The sequence below is a fragment of the Hemitrygon akajei genome, chromosome 27, assembly GCF_048418815.1.
Source record: "Hemitrygon akajei chromosome 27, sHemAka1.3, whole genome shotgun sequence".
Taxonomy (NCBI): Eukaryota; Metazoa; Chordata; class Chondrichthyes; order Myliobatiformes; family Dasyatidae; genus Hemitrygon; species Hemitrygon akajei.
In genome coordinates this window covers 19,067,504-19,090,560 of record NC_133150.1, presented here as the reverse complement: position 1 = coordinate 19,090,560, position 23,057 = coordinate 19,067,504, and the positions used below count along the sequence as shown (strand labels likewise).

Here is a 23,057-nt window from a genome sequence, read left to right as displayed (position 1 = left end):
CGCATCATTCTCCTCTACTTTAGTGAAAAAGTCCCAACCTGCTCAACCTCTCTGCATCTCGCAGTCCCGCCAGTCCCGGCAACATCCTGGACGTTTCCTAGTTAATGGCATCTTCCCTACAGCAGAGTGACCAAAAGTGAACACAAAATTCTAAGGTGGCCTCATGAATGTTGTCTACAATTGCAACATAACGTTTCAACTTATATTTTCAGTGTTCTAACTGATAAGGGCCAACAGGCCAAAAGCCTTTTTCATCACCCAGTCTAACTGTGATGCCACTTTCAGTGAGCTTGGACTCCTTGATCGCTCTGTTCTCCAACACTCCCCAGCATCCTTTTGTTAGCTGTAACTGTCCTATCCTGATAGTTTTTTTCTCCAAAATGCAGTACCTCTGTCTTATCTGAATTGAACTCCATTTGCCATCGCTTGGCCCACTCAGCCAGCTGATCAACTTCTGTAAGTCTGATAAAGTCTTCTCTGTCAATGAAATCACCCATTTTAGAGCTATTGGCAAGCTAAGTAACCATGCCTTGCCGATTGCCAAATCATTTATATGGATCACAAATAACTTTGGACTAGCACTGAGCCATGCAGAGCACCATTAGTCATGGATCTCGAGTCTGAAAAGCAACCTTCCATCATCACCCTCTGCTTCCTACCATCAAGAAAATTGTGTCTCTAGTTAGCTAATACACCATGGATCCCATGCAAGCTAATTGCCCATGTAAATTTATTGGCATCTATTCTACAGTTTTTTTATTCTGACTTCCAAATGTCATATATCAGTGTGGGAATCTGAAATGAACTGAATCATGTACTGCAGCTAACTGGGCATTCTGTACGAAACAGTAACTCATAGTGAGCACAATCTGTCCCCAAATTGATTAAGTTTGGCAATTAGTTATGAGAAAAGTGAGGGCCTTAAAGTATGTCCAAGTTTGGAGCAGTCAGACTGAACTATGGAAACAAAGAGAAGCAATAAAAAAACGAACAAGCAAAGGCTCTATTTCTGCATTTCACCCAACAACAGGAGATTCCAGTTAAATGAAAGATCTTGGATAAATGCAAAGAATATTAAATATCTGATAGAAGTTTGAGAAATAACAAACAAAGTAATAAAACTGATAAAGATATGTGAACAAATGTAATTGTGAGACTGGTTTCTAATGGCCAGAGCTTCCAGCAACCTGTGTCATTATTGGTTCGTGCCTTAGCCAGCATTTACTGATGTTAAAAATTCTGTGAACCCTGTAAAGTTTTCTCTATTTCTGCATAAACTTGACCTAAAATGAAACCAGACCTTCACATAAGTCTAAAACTAGATAAAGAGAACCCAATTAAATAAATAAAACAAAAACATTATATTTGTTCATTAACTTGTTATGAAAACTTATCCAATATTGCATGAATGTGCTGGAAAACATAAGTGAACCGTTACTTTCAGAAACTGATGGACCCCTCTTATACAGCAATAATGTCAACCAAATGATTCCAGTAACTGTTGATCAGTCATGCACATTGGCTTGGAGGAATTTTATGCCATTCCTCCTTACAAACGGCTTCAACTCTGGAATGTTGTTGGGCTTTCTTGCATGAACTGCTTGCTTCAGGTCCTTCCACAACATTTCTATAGGATTAAGGTCAGGACTTTGACTCAGCCATACCAAAACACAAATTTTCTTCTTTTTAAACTATTCTTTTGTTGATTTACTCTTGTCTCTTGGATCATTGTCTTGTTGCATTATCCAATTTCTGTTAAGCTTCAGGTGATGGACTGCTACCCTGACATTCTCCTATAAAATATCTTGATACAATTTTGAATTCATTATTCCCTCAACTTTTGCAAACAGTCCAGGCCCTGAAGCAGCCTCAAACCATGATGCCCCTTCCAGCTTACTTCACACTTGGGATGAGGTTTTGGTATGGGTATACAGTGCCCTTTTTCCTCTGAACATAGCAGTGTACATTTCTGCCAAAAAGTTTAATTTTTGTCTCATCTGTCCATAAAATATTGTCCCAGAACCATTGTGGAACATCCAGGTGGTCTTTTCCAAACTTGAGATGTGTAACAATTTTTTTTGGAACACTGGTTTCCTCCATAGTGTCTTTCTGTGAACACCATTCTTATCAGTGTTTTTCTTATGTAGGCCTCTGTTAGTCTCGATAGACCATGGATCTGCACCTTCGAGAGTTTCCAGGGCACAAGCCTGGGCAAGGTTTTTTTTTAATGGAAGACCGGCAGTTGTCCAAGCTGCAAGTCTCCCCTCTCCACGCCACCAATGTTGTCCAAGGGAAGGGCATTAGGACCCATACAGCTTGGCACCAATGTCATCGCAAAGTGTGGTTAAGTGCCTTGCTCAAGGACACACACACAAGCTTCAGCCAAGGCTCGAACTAGCAACCTTCAAATAACTAGACAAATGCCTTAACCACTTGACCATGTGCCAACACGTTTTTCTTATAGTGACACATGAACAGAGACTTTAGCAAGTTCTAGAGATTTCTGCAGATCTTTTGTTGTTACCCTTGGATTCTTTTTAACCTCCTTCAGCATTGCACATTGTCCTATTGACGTGATCTTTGCTGGATGCCCACTCCTACAGAAAGAAGCAACAGTAGTGAATTTCCTTCATTTGTAGACAGTTTCCCTTACTGTGGACTGATGAACACTCAGATCTTTAGAAATGTCTTGGTGACTTTTTCCAGCTTCATGCGTCTCTACAAGTCGTCTTCTAAGGACCTCTGGAAGTTGCTTTGTTCAAAGCATGGAGCAGATAAACAGATTTTTCTTGAGAAGACCAGAGCTCTGCCGAAAACCTCATTTTGTGCGTCTTTTTAATAGGACAGGGCACCTCTACAACCCGTACCTCCAATATCATCACATTGATTGGAACACCTGACTCCAAATAGCATTTGTAGAGGGCATTACCCCAGAGGTTCACATACTTTTTCTAACAGATACATGTAATATCAGATCATTATTCTCAACAAATAAATGAACAAGTGTAATGTATTTCATGGTTTTTAATTTAATTGGGTTCTCTTTATCTAGTGTTAGGACTCTCATGAAAATCTGATCACATTTTAGGTCAAATTTATGCAAGAATAGAGAAAATTCTACAGGGTTCACAAACTTTCTAGCACCACTGTAGTATGTTCCCCATAAAATGTTGTGTAGTTTATCAATGACATTACTTTTCAGGTTGGTAGAGACCTTACTTAGACCAATGGCATGTTGAAGTTGTCAAAATGTATTAATGTGTAGTGAAATCAAAGAGGCAGCATGTAGCAATATTGGCAAGTGAGTAAAAGAATCCCCAAAAGTGTTTTGCAAGAGCAAAAGGAAAACTTAGGAATGAATAGCACCAATTTGATCCAAAAAGATAAACTGTGTGTGTAGCTGAAGGATGTTAGAAAAGTTCTTTATGACTTTTGGTGGCTCACTTTGCACGAGGGAGGGATGATACTGAAGTTATAGTTAAGGCAAGGGAGTGCTAAGTATTAGATAAACACACATTTAAGTGTTTAAGAGCAAGGGACTTGTTACATTAATAATAGGTAGATTATCAAGCTCAAGTGAAGTGTATTCCCCAACTATTAAAGCAAGCATGGAAGGATATCAGGGGAACTCGGATAATTCTTCATTGAATGCAGTGGTGCTGAAGGACGGATGGATTGCTAATGACATAGCGTTGTTAACAAAAGGATGTAGGAATCAATAAAACAATTACTGGCTAGTTAGTTTGTCTTTGGCATTAGGCATATTATTGGAATCCATTCTGAAGAACAGTATAAATGTTGAATTCAAAAGACATGGATTAATCAGGGACGATCAGTATGAATTGTTAAGTGAACTTGATTGAATTCTTTGATCTGACAGTGAAAAGCACAGAAGAAAATTATGCATTTACCAAGGCTTTTGAGAAGGTCCTACCTGGAATAATACGCCATAAAACCCAAGGGAAGGAGGTATATTTGATCTAAATTTGGCCCAGTAACAGGAAGTAATGAGTAATTGTTGATGGGTGTTTCAGTGAATGGAATGAAGTTATGTTTATGTCTGGGTTTGCACAGGGCTCAGTAATTGGTTTTTCTTTTAAAATAAATATTGTCATGACTAGGACCTAAAAGTAGCAGGCGTGATAATAAAAATTCTAGTTAATGCAAAAATCGGTGCCGTGTTTGACAATAGTGACAAAAGCAGTGGACTGCAAGAAGAAGTTGACGATCTGATTGGCTGGGCAAAAGAGCAACATACAGAGTTTAATCAAGCAATGTGTGAGGTAGTTTATTTTGGGAGGTTCAGCAAGGCAACAGAATATACAGTGGATGAAAGAGTATTGGATGGTGTGAAGGAACTGAGGGATCTCGGAGTATTTGCACATAGATATTTAGTGATAGCAAAGTGATCAATGAGGTTGGTAAAATAGCATGCATTGTGCTGTTCTTTATTAGATGACATCACAGGTGGATGGGGTTGTAAAGGGAGGTCTTGGCACATAAATCAAGGCATTAAGTACAGGAATTGGGGTATTATATTGAAGATGCATTGTATAAAATGTTGTTGTGAAATTGAGAGTATTGTGTGTGGTTCTGGTCACCATCCTACAGCAAGGATGTCAATAAGCTTGAAAGAGTGCAGAGAAAATTTACAACAATGTTGCTGGGAGTTGAGGATCTGAGTCATAGAGAAAGATTGGACAGGTTAGAACTTGAGTCACTGGAGCGGAGGAGAATGAGGGGATATCAATATTAATAGAGAGAGAGAATGTATGCAAGCTGTTTCCTTTCAGGTCGGCTGAGACTAAAACCAGAAGTCATGCGTTTAGGGTAAAAGGTAAAATATTTGAGATGAGTCTGAGGGAGAGCTTTTTCTCTCAGAGGGAGGTGCAAATGTGGGAAGAACTGCCAGCAGTTGTTTTCGATGAGGTTCAATTGGAACAATTTGAGAGAAGTTTGGAATAGGTACATGGATGATAGGGTATGGAGGGATACAGTCTGGGTATGATGGAATGAGGCAAAAGACTGGGTCAGCATGAAATAGATGGGCCAAAGGACCTCTTTCTGTGCTGTAGTACTGTATCATTTAATGTCTATGAGGATTAGACTATAACAGCAGAGATTTGGTTCTAGGGTTGTATACAACACTAGCTAGGCTACAGATTAAATACCCTACCCAGGTTTTGATACCGCAATATAGGAATGATGTTTTGAACTGGAGAGAGTGTAAACAGGTTTTGTGGTGCTATAGGGACGCAAGAGATTGCAGAATTTCGGGTGACCAGAAGATGCTGGAGGAACTCAGTGGACTAGACATCATCTATGGAGGGAAATGAAGTCAAGGTTTTGAGTCAAGACGTTTTCTGGTTTTGAAAACTGTAGGAAAGGTTGGGTTGTTTTGAAAGGAGGCAGAGAAGCATTTTAAAATGATGAGAAGACTACATTGAGAAAATAGTAAAGTCCAGGTTTCCCAGAAGAGGATTAAAAAACAAAGGGCCATAGATTTAGAATGGTTTATTAGATTAGAAGGGAGATGGGGGAGGGGGTGGAATGGGGAAAGGGAAAAACAACCAAGTGTGGCTGCATTTGGAACTCACTGCCGGAAAGGATGGAAGAGGCTGTAAAAACACATTTAAACATTCCTAGGATATGTAACTGAAGAATTCTAATCTCCACACTACAGACTAAAAGATGGAAGGTGGGATTAAGCCAGTATCTCTTTTGTGAATGTCACAGTCATAGCCGGAGCTGTTAATTTTCTCTGGTTCCAGTATTTACCACTGATTGTAAGGTTTTGTCTGTGAGCTTCTGAATACTTGCCTCCATCCTCTTCACAATAGACCTTATGACTTGAGATAATAATTGCCTCACATTTGTTCAGTGAGTGTTGCAGGGACCTTTCCTAAATTACTTTTCCAATTTATAAAGTTTAACAGTGCACAGACTTTTATGTATATTTTTTATGTTCTCTTCTTAAGCGAATATGCTTTATTTCTAATTATCCATTATCATCCATCAGCTTTTTTCTTTGGTAGTTGGCAGTGGGTTGACTTTTTTATATAAAAAAATTATTTTATGATGTATGACCTATCTTTAAATTTTTGATTACAGAGTGGTATACCTTTATGTATTATGCTATAACATTTTGATCAATTTTATCACAATATATGAATGTACACAAGTTATGTTGAGATGTATCTATGTGTTGCACTCTGTAAATCTTGTTTTTTTCTTCTGAATAAAAATATTGTAAAAAGAAAGAAAGAAAAGAGTGTTGCAGATGAGGCCAGAAGCCTGTGCACAGTAAACACCCACAGATAGCCAATACCTCCATTCAGGCATCTCTTGTGCTCCATTGTTGAACTTGATGTTCCAGTTAATCTCCTTCAATAACCATAGACAACGAAGGAACTTCCCCACTATACTATTAAATGCCATGTTTATTGTCATGTGGACAAATATGGTGAGATGCAGTTCTAATGGAAAACTTGTCAGTTTTGAGTTAGTTACTGGATGATTTCTACTAGTTGTTGCTACAATTCTTTAAGTGTTTGATGCACCCAACTATTGTTGTACTATTAGGTGCTCCTTCTGAAATGCAGTCAATACTGGTAAAATAAGCAACGACTAGTAGAAACACAGACCAAGATACTTTGATGTAAGAATGAGAGAGGGAAGAAGAGTTCTTATGAGGCAGCCAAATTGGCACAGGAATGTAAAGAAGGAAATTCTCCAAACAAACATCAGTGAGGAAGAGTGTGGGAGATGCTTTGTTAAGGATGTTATGATTGAAAACTTCGATCTACTGCATCCACAGCCTCAAAATCAGAAGAGGACATGGATTGCTTATTCAGTAGCCAGCAGGGTGCATTAGAGCGCAGGCACATTTCATTCTTTGACATCTTATGCTTCACTCTCCACTTTTGGTTAAGGAAAGTTATTGATGCTCTTTGTGGAAGAATAACTCTGTTATTCTCAGTGAAAACTTTGCCATGTTTTATCACTTGCTAACATTAAATTCAAACTCAACTGGGAAGTTTCCATTACCGCTACTGCTCTGTGGCCATAGTCAGTGAACCCAGGGATACTTAACCAGATTAGTGTTGCTTTCATCGTTATGGTTCCTCTGTCCTATTTTATTTGCAATTAATGGGTAGTATTTGTATTACCTGCTGATGTAATGACTTCCGAAGCCCGTGTGCACCTTGTTTGCTGTTGAGCAACAAACGTGTAATGAACATCATTCTGACATTAGGATTGTAATACAGTTGGAATTCTGAATCAAACCATGCATTGCTGCAATTATTAATCTTGTGCATTACCTGCCTTTGTTTGACCTTTGTCTCTCATACTATTCCTGGGCACTGCTATCTACGAGTAAAGCAAGCCTGATGGAAGACATGACTTTTCATGGGTGATCTTGCAAACACTCCTTCATAATATTTATTGTATTGATTGATTGATTGATTGATTAAAGTACTTATTAACTGAGCAGGGTAAGGAATCTAGTCTTGTTTTTGTTGTGTGCATTCAATATCACCGATCTTTCTGTTTTACTTTCTATTCCAGGTGGTCAGCTTGGCTAGACATCTGATTTACTTTGGTTTCTACAGCTTTGCTGAGCTCTTAAGGCTGACCAGGACAATCCTCAGTATAATAGATTGTATACATGATCCCAGTGATACAGACGTGATGTATCAGGAAGAGAGCACCGGTAGGCCTTTCAAGTGAATAGTTTGGTTCAGCGGTTGTTTATTTTTGATGTGGTGCCTTTCCCATCAGGCAATAGGTAAAAACTGCAAACAAGTTCACTATTTGCATCATGAATACACCCTACTGGAAGTTTTATGTTCCTGATCCCAAGACCAACCTTCTCTGGTTTTGGGCTCAAGAACAGTATGACTATTTATATTGTTCGGCATTCCTGATAAATCTGTTCTCCTCATCCATTGTTAATTCAGGAATGTAGCAGATTTATGCTGCATCAATTATTGACCTACATCTTTGAGTGAACTTCCCACCTGTTTCTCGAGGGGAATTCCTTTTCTAGAGGGGAAATTTCACCTGTCTCAGGACCTCAGTCAAAATGGTGACAGGAATATCAACAGTAGATAGTGGGAAGTCAAGTCAAGTTGCTTTTATTGTCATTTCAACCATAATCGCTGGTACAGTACAGAGTAAAAACGAAAAAAAAATATTCCTCCAGGACCATGGGGATGATAATAAAATATTCGATATTGGATAGACTTTTTCCATTGGATGAATATTATCATCTTGTATTTTGAAAAATTGTAATACCTCAGTCTTATAGTCTACATAGAATTACAGAGTTAGGCATTAATATTTTTAGTATGTAAACATCCACTGATCTAGTTTGGAAATAAGAGAACAGTCCTTTACACAGCTAAAGATAGAAACAAACCTCTGTTATAACCATATAACAATTACAGCACGGAAACAGGCCATCTCCGCCCCAGCCCATAACCTTCCATTCCTTTCCTGTCCATATACCTATCCAATTTTTTTTTTTAAATGACAATATCGAACCTGCCTCTACCATTTCTACTGGAAGCTCGTTCCACACAGCTACCACTCTCTGAGTAAAGAAGTTCCCCCTCGTGTTACCCCTAAACTTTTGCCCCTTAACTCTCAACTCATGTCCTCTTGTTTGAATCTCCCCTACTCTCAATGGAAAAAGTCTATCCACGTCAACTCTATCTATCCCCCTCATAATTTTAAATACCTCTATCAAGTTCCCCCCTCAACCTTCTATGTTCCAAAGAATAAAGACCTAACTTGTTCAGTCTTTCTCTATAACTTAGGTGCTGAAACCCAGGTAACATTCTAGTAAATCTCCTCTGTACTCTCTCAATTTTGTTGACAGCTGTCCGATAATTCGGTGACCAGAACTGTACACAATACTCCAAATTTGGCCTCACCAATGCCTTGTACAATTTTAACATTACATCCCAACTCCTATACTCAATGCTCTGATTTATAAAGACCAACATACCAAAAGCTTTCTTCACCAGCCTATACACATGAGATTCCACCTTCAGGGAACTATGCACCATTATTCCTAGATCACTCTGTTCTACTGCATTCCTCAATGCCGTACCATTTACCATGTAGGTCCTATTTTGATTATTCCTACCAAAATGTAGCACCTCACACTTATCAGCAGTAAACTCCATCTTTCAGCCCACTGTTCTAACTGGCCTAAATCTCTCTGCAAGCTTTGAAAACCCCACTTCATTATCCACACCACCACCTATCATAGTATCATCTCCATACTTACTAATCCAATTTACCACCCCATCATCCAGATCATTAATGTATATGACAAACAACATTGGACCCACTACAGATCCCTGAGGCACACCACTGGTCACCGGCCTCCAACCTGACAAACAGTTATCCACTACTACTCTCTGGCATCTCCCATCCAGCCACTGTTGAATCCATTTTACTACTTCAATATTAATACCTAACGATTGAACCTTCCTAACTAACCTTCCGTGTGGAACGTTGTTAAAGGCCTTACTGAAGTCCATACAGACAACATCCACTGCTTTACCCTTGTCATCTTTCCTAGTAACCTCTTCAAAAAATTCAATAAGATTTGTCAAACATGACTTTCCACATACAAATCCATGTTAACTGTTCCTAATCAGACCCTGTCTATCCAGATAATTATATATACCATCTCTAAGAATGCCTCCCATTAATTTACCCACCACTGACGTCAAACTTACAGGCCAATAATTGTTAGGTTTACTCTTAGAACCCTTTTTAAACAATGGAACCACATGAGGAATATGCCAATCCTCTGGTATCAACCCCGTTTCTAATGACATTTGAAATATTTCTGTCAGAGCCCCTGCTATTTCTACACTAACTTCCCTCAAGGTCCTAGGGAATATCCTGTCAGGACCAGGAGACTTATCCACTTTTATATTCTTTAAAAGGGCCAGTACTTCCTCTTCTTTAATCATCATGGTTTCCATAACTACCCTACTTGTTTCCCTTACCTTACACAATTCAATATCCTTTGCTTAGTGAATATCGAAGAAAATAAATTGTTCTAAATCTCCCCCATCTCTTTTGGCTCCACACATAGCTGTCCACTCTGATTCTCTAAGGGACCAATTTTATCTCTTACTATCCTTTTGCTATTAATATAATTGTAGAAACCCTTTGGAATTATTTTCAACTTACTTGCCAAAGCAACCTCATGTCTTCTTTTAGTTTTTCTAATTTCTTTCTTAAGATTTTTTACATTCTTTATATTCCTCAAGCACCTCATTTACTCCATGCTGCTTATATTTATTGTAGATCTCTCTCTTTTTCCGAACCATGTTTCTAATATCCCTTGAAAACCATGGCTCTCTCAAACTTTTAACCTTTCCTTTCAAACTAACAGGAACATAAAGATTCTGTACCCTCAAAATTTCACCTTTAAATGACCTCCATTTCTCTGTTGCATCCTTTCCATAAAACAAATTGTCCCAACCCACTCCTCCTAAATCCTTTTGCATCTCCTCAAAGTTAGCCTTTCTCCAATCAAAAATCTCAACCCTGGGTCCAGTCATTTCCTTCTCCATAATTATATTGAAACTAATGGCATTGTGATCAGTGGACCCGAAGTGCTCCCCAACACCTACCACCGTCACCTGACCTATCTCATTCCCTAACAGGAGATCCAACACTGCCCCTTCTTTAGTTGGTACCTCTATGTATTGCTGCAAAAAACTAACCTGCACACATTTTACAAACTCCAAACCATCCAGTCCTTTTACAGTATGGGCTTCCCAGTCTATGTGTGGAAAATTAAAATCTCCCACAATCACAACCCTGTGCTTAATACAAATATCTGCTATCTTCTTACAAATTTGCTCCTCCAATTCTCGCTCCCCATTAGGCAGTCTATAATACACCCCTATAAGTGTTACTACACTTTCCCATTCCTCAATTCCTCCCAAATAGCCTTCCTAGACGAGCCCTCTAATCTATCCTGCCAAAGCACCGCTGTAATATTTTCTCGGACAAGCAATGCAACACCTCCCCCTCTTTCCCCTCTGATTCTATCACACCTGAAGCAATGAAATCCAGGAATATTTAGTTGCCAATCACACCCCTCCTGCAACCATGTTTCACTAATAGCTACAACATCATATTTCCAGGTATCAATCCATGCTCTAAGCTCATCCACCTTTCTTACAATGCTCCTAGCATTAAAATAGATGTATATAAGAAATTCTCCACCTCTTACTGTCTGTTTATCCCTAACGGTGCAAACAATTTTATTTAATTTTTCTTCCTTCTCCCCTACATCTTCGGTCTGAGCGCTCTCCTACTGTTTCACCTGCCTATCCTCCCTCATGCACTGTCTACTAGCTTTCTCTATTTATGAACCAACCTCCTCTCTCATAGTCTCTTCAATTTGATTCCCCTCCCCCAACTATTCTAGTTTAAAGTCTCCCCAGTAGCCTTCGCAAATCTCCCAGCCAGGATATTGGTCCCCCTGGGATTCAAGTGCAACCCGTCCTTTTTGTTCAGGTCACACCTACCCCAAAAGAGGTCCCAGTGATCCAGAAACCTGAATCCCTGCCCCCTGCTCCAATCCTTCAAGCATGCATTTATCCTCCTGCTCATTCCATTCCTACTCTCACTGTCGCATGGCACAGGCAGTAATCCCGTGATTACTACCTTTCTGGTCCTTCTTCTCAACTCCCTATATTCTCCTTTCAGGACCTTTTCCCTTTTCCTACCTATGTCATTGGTACCTATATGTACCACGACCTCTTCACTTTCCCACTTCAGGATATCTTGGACGCGATCAGAAACATTCCGGACCCTTGCACCACGGAAGCAAACTACCATCCGGGTCTCCTGACTGCATCCACAGACTCACCTATCTGACCCCCTAAATATCGAGTCCCCTCTTCCTTTTCCTTCCCTTCTGAGCTACAGAGTTGGACTCTGTGCCGGAGGCACGGCCACTGTTGCTTACTCCAGGTATTGTTGTCCCCCCCAACAGTACTCAAACAGGAGTACTTACTGTTAAGGAGTACAGCCACAGGGGTACTCTCTAGTACCTGACTCTTCCCCTCCCCCCTCCTAACCGTGACCCACTTGTCTGTCTCCCATGGTCCCAGTGTGACCACCTGCCTGTAACTCCTCTCTATCAACTCCTCACTCTCCCTGACCAGACAAAGTCATCGAGCTGCAGCTCCAGTTCCCTTCCCTTAGGAGCTGCAGCTCGGTGCACCTGGCGCAGATGTGGACGTCCAGGAGGTTAGGAGACTCCAGGACCTCACACATCTGACACCGAGAACAACAAGCTGCCCTCACACTCATACTTCCCTCTTTCCTCAAATAACAGGAAAAATTGAAAACTAAACCTACCTTGCCTCACCCATTTCTGCCTAAGTCCGTTGAGCCAAAGCCCTTAAACCTTTGCTCTGCCTCCGGCTCACTCAGCTGCATGCAAACAACGCTGCCCATTGTATAAGTCTGTGTTCCTTTTAAATCTTCCACACTTCACTGCCCAACGTCACACGCCTGCGCAGTCCCGCCTCTCTTAACTCCGATGAGAAGAAAAAAATATCGAAATGGCTCCCGCCGCACTCCCGTTCTGATTCTCAGACTTCCTTCTCCAATGTTTTCCTGTTCATTTTGCATTCTATTTATACAAAATTATGCAAGTATATCTGTATATCATGTGCCATCAAGGAAAAAAAAACACTTTTGAAGTAATTCTGCTTGTATGAAGAAAGAAGAATACATAAGGTTTTAGGAAGCAAGTTTCAGTCATGTCTCTTGAGAGCTTTGAGGCAGCCAGCAAGAAACTTAATAAGGGACTTAGAAAAGCTAGAAAGGGACATAAGAAATCCTTGGTGTGTAGAACTTAGGAAAACCCCAAGGCATTCTACATGTACCATACATGAAAAACAAGAGAATGAATAGAGTGAGGATAGGATTGTTCAGGGATAAAAGAGGAAATGCGCCTGGAGTTGGAGGAGTGAAGAGGTTCGTACTGAATACATTGTTTCAGTGTTCACCAGTGAGAGGGACCTTAACAAATGTGAGAACAGCTTAGAAGAGGGGATCCTGTCAACTTTAAGAACTTTTGTAGAACATTAGGTTAGATGAGTCCCTGGAGCTGGAAGAGACACACCACAAGTTTCTACAAAAAATGAAGGAAGAGATTGGTGCACCATTGGCGATGATCTTTGCGTCATCACTGACCACAAGGATAGTACAAGATAATTAGAGGGCAGCAAATGTTAGTCCTTTGTTCAAGGAAGATAATAATCCTTGGAATTATAGACCAGTAAGTTTTGCGTCAATGTGGGAAAAAATACTAGAGGGGATTCCTTGAGACATGATTTATGAGCATTTGGAGAAGCATAGTCTAATTAGAGATATTCTGCTTCACTTTGAGAGAGGCTGGTCATGTCTTACAAGCATGATTGAATTCTTTGAAAAGTGACAAATGATGAAGATAGAGCAGAGGATGTGGTATATACATATTTAGGTAAAGTATTTGACAAGCTTCTCTCTGGTAGGCTCATTCAAAAAGACAGGAGGCTTGGATCCAGTGAAACATGGCTGTGTGGATTTGGAATTGACTTGTCCACAGACACAGACAGATAGTGGTAGTAGATGGAGAATACCTGCCTGAAGTCAGTGACGAGTGGTGCTCCACAAGGATCACTTCAGCGACCGCTGCTCTTTTTGATTATAAATGACCTAAGTTGATGAAGAAGTGGAAAGGTGGGTTGGTAATTTTATAGATGTCACAAAACTGTGTGTAGTGTAGGAAGTTGTCTTAGGTTACAACAGGACATTGATAGAATGCAGAGCTGGTCTGAGAAGAGGCAGACAGAGTTTATCCTGGAAAAGTGTGAAATGAGTCACTTTGGAAGATTGAGCTTGAAGTCAGAGTACAGAATGAATGGCAGTGTGGAGGAAAAGAGCGAGCTTGGGATTCTCATCCATAGATCCCTCAAAGTTGCTGCACTAGCTGATGTGGTAGTTAAGAATGTGTACGGAGTGTTGGCCTTCATTAGTTGGGGGATTGAGTTCAAGAGCTATGAGGCAATGCTGTATCTCCATAAAACCCTGGTTGGAACACACCCATAGTAGTGTCACAAACAACAGAAAATCTGCAGATGCTGGAAATCAAAGCAACACACACAAAATGTTGGAGGAACTCAGTAGGCCATGCAGCACCTATGGGAAAAAATACAGTTGATGTTTCTGGCTGAGACCTGCCGAGCGATCTCGGCCCAAAATGTCAGCTGTACTTTTTTCCGTAGATGCTGTGTGGCCTGCTGAGTTCCTCAGCATTTTGTGTGTGTTGCTCAGAATGTTGTGTTCAGTTTTAGTCACCTTAATGTCGGAAAGACGTGGAAGCTTTTGGAGGATGGAGAGGAGATTTACCAGGATGCCACCTGGTTTAGAGAGTGTGTATCATGAGGTAAGGTTGAGGTAAGCTCGGGCTTTACCTTTGGAATGGAAGACAATGAGAGGCAAATTAGTAGATTTGTATAAGATATTTTTTTAGCGTGTCGCACCGGATAGTCAGCCATTCTTGTCTGGCGCGTGGTGTCAGGATTGGTCTCCTTTAGGATTAGCCGGGTCACGATACGAATGTTGCTGACTCGACCCTTTGTTTTTTTACGAGGCCGAGTGGCTAGCTCAACGCTCAACCCGGCACAGATGGAAGGCATGCTCGGGGGTGTCCCAACTTGGATTCAAACTCAGGAGCTTTGCTCTGGAGTCCGGCACTGATGCCATTGTGCCACCAGCCAGTCTATGTATAAGGTGATGAGGCATAGATGGAGTGTCCTTTTCTAGGACAGAAATGGTTAATATGAGAGGGCATAATTTTAAGATGATTGGAGGAAGGTATCGGTGTACTGTTTTTACACACACAATGGTGAGCATGTGGAACATGTTGCTGGGAAGATGGTAAAGGCAGATAAATTAGGGATATTTAAGAAACTCTTTGATAGGCACATGGATGAGAAAAATTGAAGGGTTATGTTGGAGGGAAGTGTTATAATAGGTTAAAAGATCAGTACAACGTTGTGGGCTGAAGTGCCTGTACTTTTTTACATTCTACAAATGTCACTTACAATTCAAATCTAAGTCTATTAAATTTAACCACAGTTTTATGTAACTACTTTCATGAATACTGGAAGTTTATAGAAAGATCAGTTTTCAGGGGATAAGGAATAAGGTGAGTTCCTGAGCACAATCATCAGGACTATACTATTTCGGTGTTGGCATAAATCTTCACTTTTAATCATGAATGCATTAATATGCTTTAGTAAACCCTTGCTCCTTTTTAAACCTATTTCTATTAAACAGATCAGTATCTGGATCAACCTAGCAGAACATCAGGCAAATATTTTGCCACAAATATTAAATGCATGATTTCAGCTAACAACTATAAAATTTGATGACTTACCATTTAAGACAAATAATCATGTCTTTCATGTTCTAGCATTCTCACTTATAAATATAACTTTTTAAAAACTTTGCTTTTAAGTGTATTGTACCACACTAACAGGCTCATGCAATTTATCTGCACTTTCTGCAGGTAGATTGTCAATAGTGAATCAATCTCTTTGAAAACTAAAATAACTTTATATTCTATAATAGCAGGATACCAAACTTAAGAGAGAGTGAGAACTCAATGATGACATAACATGAAACATTTCCTTAACTCCTAAACTGAAGATTATTTTAAAGATGTTCAAAATCCTTCCACTGTTGAAATTTGACTCAGACCCACCAGAAGCGATCAACAATTTTTTACAAAGTAACTGATAACTTTACAGCTTCACTAATTCTCGGTATTTTTTTTAGGAAAGAATAACTTTTCAGTTGAAGAGTGAGGAAGAAATGTAAAAGAACTATGTTATTACTGTTCAAAAAATATTGTCTGGACATTTATAGATTTAGCATGCATAAGGTACTGTTTATGATTAGTTTGTTACCCATTTCTGCCTCTTCCCCATATTTATTTTAGGAAAAAGTATGAAGAATTCAATCCATGGAGTTGGACACATTGTATCCACTATGGTTCTGTATAGAAAACAGTCTATTTTTAATCCTGCTCCAACTCCCAATCCCAGAATAGAGCCACCGATAAAGTCAAAGGATATTCCTGACAGTAAAAACATCACTGTTATGGATGCAAAACTGAAAATCCTGGAAATTTTACAGGTATGAAAGACCATTGTTCCTATGTTGATTTTTTTTTTTCAAATTTATCCACGGTCTTAAACCTAAAAGATTTGAGTAGAGTATATCCTACTTCAGGCCAATAGAAAAGGAAATTGTAAATCTAAGAATATATCAGAAGGAGCAAGTTGCCATGTAGTACACAGGAATTATTTTTGCCAGTAATTTTTGTTTTGAAATTTTCAGCCATTCAACCCATTGAGTTGGAGGATTATCAGTGCAAGATTTTCAGTAATTTGAGACATTACACAAGAAGCAAAACCCAAACTAGTCAAGACAGAAAGCAAATGCTTTCTCACCTTCTACCATTTTTTCTCCCTAACAAAGAAGGATTCTCTGAATTAATTTTATCTCTTTACCTTCCAGTTCATCCTTAACGTCAGGTTAGACTTCCGAATTTCATACCTGCTCTCAGTGTTTAAAAAGGAATTTGATGACAGCGAAAGTACCTCAGAGAACACATCTGATAGTCCTACCAACCCATTCCTGGAATCTACAGGTAACTAACATAACTCACCTTTCAAAAATATTTGTTGTGAAATTCCACTGAAACAGAATTTTGAGTGCTGTGCTGTAGTTTTGACACTGAGTTCTACACATATGTAGGAAACTTTTCTGCAAACATTCTGAGATGGTGCTGAAATATTTTTTTTCTGTTACAATTATTAAATGCACTCTTTAGAAATATCTGCACATTGAACTTTCGTTCTGGAATGTGATTCCATAGACTTTAGTAGAACCAAGTTTCAATTGCAGTGTTTAATGTAGATTTGTAACTACATTAAACATTGAAAGGAATAACATTTCACAGTGTTTCTGAAAAAAATACTGTGTGTAACTAAAAATAATTCCAGAACCATACTGTAATAATTGTAGGAAGTAATGGCCAGCTTGATGCAATCTATAATTTTTATCTGACATTTTGTTCTCTGTAAAAAATGTGAGATGATTATTCAACAGCTTTAAAATGAATGTTTTATAGCTACTATATCTCACTGCTTTTCTCCCATTTTCTAACTCCTTTCCTATTCTGTTACCAGTCTCACTATTCTTTTCTACATTTTTGTTTAGAATCTGTAAGTTTTCTTCAATTCCCTTTCTTACTGTCTCATTCTATTCCTTCCTTGATGTTGTCCTCTCTCTCTTCAGTTTAGTGTATATCTCCCTGACCGTTTATGACAGTAGTTTTGTATTTATTTCATCAGCTAGATAATGCCTCCATGTACATCCTCACAAACTTTCTCGTTGTAATATTTGTATATGACTCATTTTTCTTATTTTCATCCTACTCACCACAGAATCCTTGACCAACGATTGCAAGAGCTCAGGAAAAGCAGTTGCTTTCAGGAGTTTTTAATATAAGCTCACTTTTTAAATATATATTTTTCTGTTTTTGCACGATTTTTAATCTATTCAATATGAATATACTGTAATTGATTTACTTATTTATTGTTTTAATTTTTTTTCCTTCTATATTATGTATTGCATTGAACTGCTGCTGCTAAATTAGCGAATTTCACGGCACATGCCAGAGATAATAAACCTGATTCTGATTCTGAGTTGACATCCGGATTTGAGGAGTTAGGGCGGGGAAGCTGTTACAGAAAGGATTGGAATGCCAGATCAAAGCTGAAATTGGAGGCAAAAGGATTAGTGGAACGATGAATCTGAGGCAATTGTGTGCTGGCTATATTTATCGTTATTGTGCGACGAATCTTGCTTCGTTGCATATTGATGAGTTCTGTTTTCTGATCTTTGATGGCTGATATCAGTGCTGTGGGTTGACAGTTTTCTAGTTGCTTTGGCTGTCGTCATTGTTGAGTGAAAATGAATCCTGAGACTAGGGCAGGCTTACCTCTCTCCAGCAAGGTGGGAAGGCAGAGACCAGGAGATGGAAGATAGTGGCTTTCAGAGGTGTGAAGTTCCGAGTCATTCCAAAACAAAAGTTAAAGAATGTCAAATGGTACAAATTCAGAGTAACATTGCTGGAACAACAGCTAGTTATGCATCACAGCCTGGTATGGAAACACCCATGCCCTTGAAGGGAAGATCCTACAAAAAGCAGTGGATATAGCCCAGTCCATCACTGGTAAAGCTCTCCCAACTATTCAGCACATCTACGTGAAATGTTGTCGCAGAAAAGCAGCGTCCATCATCTGGGACTTCCACTGCCCAGGCCATGCTCTCTTCTCACTGCTGCTATCAGAAAGAAGGTATAGGAGCCTCAGGACCTGTACTAACAAGTTCAGGAACAATTACTACCCCTCAACCATCAGGCTCTTGAACCAAAGGGGAGAACCTCACTTAACTACACTTGCCCCATCATTGAAATGTTCCCACAACCAACCAATGTTCCCTTCATCTTATATTTTTGATACTTTTTGTTTGTTTGTTTATTTATTACTATTTCCTCTGTTGTATTTGCACAGTTTGTTGCCTTCTGCACTCTGGTTGAACGCCCTACTTAATGGTCTTCCATTGATTCTGTTATGGTTATTATTCTAAAGATTTATTGATTATGTCCACAAGAAAATGAAACTCAAGGTTGTATATGGTGCCGTATATGAACTTTGATTTGTACTTGTATTGTACGTATATGAACTTTGAACCAGAAGGGAAAGATCATGAAAGGAACAAAAAAAGCTCAATAATCTTTCATCTGCACGGATTTCTTTGGCTTAGAGATGTAGATTCAGGCCTTGAAATGGTGGTCACTGTTCAAAAGATTCATATTCTGTTTGCTCGTTGGAGATGAAATTTGGATGTAAAACTCTCAAGGATGGGTTTCATCTTGCCTTATATGAAGTTCCAATGTGTGGGAACTTTGTAAATGTTATTCTGTAGATGACCGAATGGCGTTATCTAATCGACACATTGTTTGCTGCAGTGGGGGTGGGAGCAGGGTTTACAGTGGGATCAGCTGGACACAGGTCAGGAAATCGAAATCAGTAACCCAGATCAGGTGGGTGGTATTTCTTGTGGAAAGAGAAAGGGATTGTGTAGACCTGTTCATAGGTGAGATCGTGGTAGAGAGGAAGGGAATGGCTTACATTGCAACTGAGACTTGGAGAAGTACATTTCCTTTTCATCACATACGGTTCTGATTTTATCCTGCTAGAATGATTCCAGCATCTATTTAATTTCTGATTCTAGTATTAAATAGATTGAAACATTTTTAAACATTTTTATACATTATTGAAGAAACAGTAGTAATTATTTTGACTTTGTTGATGAACTATTTACAGCTGTCAATGTGCAACGTTTCAGTGATTGACAGCACATTATAATTGATGTTGTTACCTTGAGCCATTGTTTCTAACTAGCTTTGTAATTGTTGAAAAATCAGTTCAACTAGGTTAGCCACATTGCAGCTCCAGATATCTGTCTCCTGGCATGAATAACCAAGCATGCATTATGAATAGAATTACAATTCTTCTTTTACTTTGGGCAAGTTTGTTTCAGTTATTTTCATTGCACGATGAAACCCTGTATTTTTAATTATTACAACAGTCCTAGGCAAATGTATCAGTTGTTGGTTTTGATCAGAAACTGCAACTTCACTGAAAATGACAATAAAATAATATCCACAGACTTAAAGTCAGGCAGCCATCCACATTAGTATTAATTCAGTTTATTTTCCATCATTATCCACTTGCGCCATTGGTTAGCACATTTAATTGTGTATTAACCAGCAAATTGTTATTTGCTCAAAGTCCATGAATAATATCAGTATATTAAAATCAGCACTCTTAAAATAAAGTTTGATGCTGCCAAAGTGGTTGCACAAGCGCAAAAGATAGGTTAGAATTTTTTTTTTGGCTTTTGCAATTCATAGTTGGTTAAAAATGAAAAGTTTAACAGTTAATTATCAGCCTGCTTTTGTTTCCTTACTGGCTTAAGCGATTATACTTACTTAAATACTACATTTCTGTTACAGCCTCGACAGTAAACCTTGATCATATCAGCGAGAAAGCAGAATATATGTTTGAGGTTGGGTAAGTGTCTTGATGAGCATTTTGATTATATTTTCTTCTAAGATTGCAGAAATTAGAGCTGTAACTATGAAGATAAAAAAGAGGGTGCCTGGAAAGTTGCAATATATGTGGTTAAGTGCAACACATCAGGATTAGTACATTTTGGTAACATTTAGTGGCTGTCCCGATGAACTGAAGCAGGCTGGTTGGTGTAGTGGCATCAGTGTCAGACTTCAGTTCAAATCCAGCTCTCTCCAGAAACCTGGAGAGGGATGGGCTCCGCCCGATTTCAGATGCCCAAGACACACTGTATGATGAGCAATCACCAAAAAGATAAGCGCAGAAAGCTTGTCATGATGGCACCCCAACGACTCCACCAGGAGTTAAGGGCGCACACACCAATTAACTGAAGTTTCATGGAAATAATTAAAAAGATATAAAAAAGACAATCTAACAAATTAAGTGTTTAAATGAAATACAGAACAAAGTAGAATGCTACCGATACTACTACATTACTATAAAACTGAGCGTTAGTTCTTAATAGTTATCATCAGAGAAATTCATCTCTCTCGTTCTTTTGATTGTAATTGAATGAAATCACCGCAGACACCTAATGCAGATGATAGACTGCGTTCATGCAAAGCGATCGACAATGACACCCTCCAAATCATCAGTTTCATTGTAGAATTCAAATTCTTCATAGCTTCTGATTTGTTGAAGTAGTGAAATTGTTTTGTTTTTACTCCCGATCATTTCAGGCATCTCCAAGCCTGAATGCTTGAAATGACAGTGAGCAAAACTGTTGTGAATTGGCTTACTGCTTATTTCTTGTCAATAATCAGGGACAAAAATTGCTGATTTTTGAACACACACATAATTGATGCTATTTAAAAACTATTCACTCGAAGCTCAGGGTTGTGTCTGATAGCCATGTACAGTTCATGTCAGAAGTTTATATACACCTTAGCCAAATACATTTAAACTCAGTTTTTCACAATTCCTGACGTCTAATCCTAGAAAACATTCCCTGTCTGAGGTCAGTTAGGATCACTACTTTATTTTAAGAATGTGAAATGTCAGAGTAATAGTACAGAGAATGATTTATTTCAGCTTTTATTTCTTTCATTACTTTCCCAGTGGGTCAGAAGTTTACATACACTTTGTTAGTATTTGGTAGCATTGCCTTTCAATTGTTTAACTTGGGTCAAACATTTTGGGTGGCCTTTCACAAGCTTCTCACAATAAGCTGCTGGAATTTTGTTCTATTCCTCCAGACAGAACTGGTGTAATTGAGTCAGGTTTGTAGGCCTCCTTGCTCACACATGCTTTTTCAGTTCTGCCCACAAAATTTCTATCGGATTGAGGTCAGGGCTTTGTGATGGCCACTCCAATACCTTGACTTTTTGTCATTAAGCAATTTTGCCACAACTTTGGAGGTATGCTTGGGGTCATTGTCCATTTGGAAGACCCATTTGCAACTGAGCTTTAACTTCCTGGCTGATGTCTTGAGATGTTGCTTCAATATATCCACATAATCTTTCTTCCTCATGATGCCATCTACTTTGTGAAGTGCACCAGTCCCTCCTGCAGCAAAGCACACCCACAACATGATGCTGCCACCCCCATGCTTCACGGTTGGGATGGTGTTCTTCGGCTTGCAAGCTTCACCCTTTTTCCTCCAAAATAACAATGGTCATTATGGCCAAGCAGTTCCATTTTTGTTTCATCAGACCAGAGGACGTTTCTCCAAAAAGTAAGATCTTTGTCCCCATGTGCACTTGCAAACTGTAGTCTGGCTTTTTTTTTATGGCAGTTTTGGAGCAGTGGCTTCTTCCTTGCTGAGCAGCCTTTCAGGTTATGTCGATATGGGACTCGTTTTACTGTGGTTATAGATACTTGTCTACCTGTTTCCTTCAGCATCTTCACAAGGTCCTTTGCTGCTGTTCTGGGATTGATTTGCACTTTTTGACTTCAACCTAAGTGTCTGTAAACTTTTGACTTCAACTGTAAGTGCTTGCAACTAATGCTAGTTAGAAACTGTTGGTAACAGTCTCCTACCCCCATTAAGAGGCATGGTGTCCCAAATAATCGAAGGATTCCTGGCTATTTTGTCAATTAGTTTTTCTTCTACCCCGATTAACTGATGACCCAATGAACCAGAATCCACTGTAATTTAATCAAAATTGAGATGAATTGCTGACAAACAGTACTTTTGATATTCAGTCACTTTCACCTGCATACGAATTTTAAAATGTGCTTTCATGTTAAAATTCACACATGTACAGTGTATACTAACATAACTCATTGTTTATGGCTGTCCTTCTATTTGACATGAGGAAATGTGATAAACCTCATTAATAACTTCTCTCAGGATGCTTTTCCACCATCATTAATGCTGCCAATTTGGTTCAAGTCACAGGATTCATACAGTCTAACTACAAATAGCACATAAAGTTGATTGCAAAGTGTGTGCATTGAGGATTCTGAGACTCTAGTGTTGGCTCCGAATCTATAGATATTAGCTCTGAAATTGTAGATATTAGCTCTCTGCTGGAAGTGCTGAAAGCAAACTGTAGTGAGAACACAGCATTGCCCTCCACTCGGAAAGTGAATTCTGTTGAGTTTGATTACCCTGAAGCAGAATACATAATGCATGCGATCCCTCCATTCCTCTGATTGTTTGAATTAACACAAGTGACCCGATACAACTTTCTCTTCATTACATTCATCAGGTTCATTCTTTTGAATAGTCTTTGCATGTGAACCTGTTTAAAGCTCAAATAATCCTCATGGACCCACTCTTTGTTTAGCACTTTTATTCTC

The 23,057-nt window shown here is 39.1% G+C and overlaps 1 protein-coding gene across 3 annotated transcripts in view; it reads left to right on the top strand.

The window, feature by feature from the left end:
• The window catches only part of itpr3 (inositol 1,4,5-trisphosphate receptor, type 3), a 310,863-nt gene that overhangs the window by 202,947 nt on the left and 84,859 nt on the right, over positions 1-23,057 (top strand). For all 3 annotated transcript variants that reach the window (XM_073030432.1, XM_073030433.1, XM_073030431.1), the window contains exons 21-24: positions 7,570-7,714; positions 16,046-16,242; positions 16,627-16,759; positions 20,198-20,255. In XM_073030432.1, the coding sequence (XP_072886533.1) occupies positions 7,570-7,714; positions 16,046-16,242; positions 16,627-16,759; positions 20,198-20,255 (533 nt within the window). The remainder of the gene's footprint in view (positions 1-7,569; positions 7,715-16,045; positions 16,243-16,626; positions 16,760-20,197; positions 20,256-23,057) is intronic.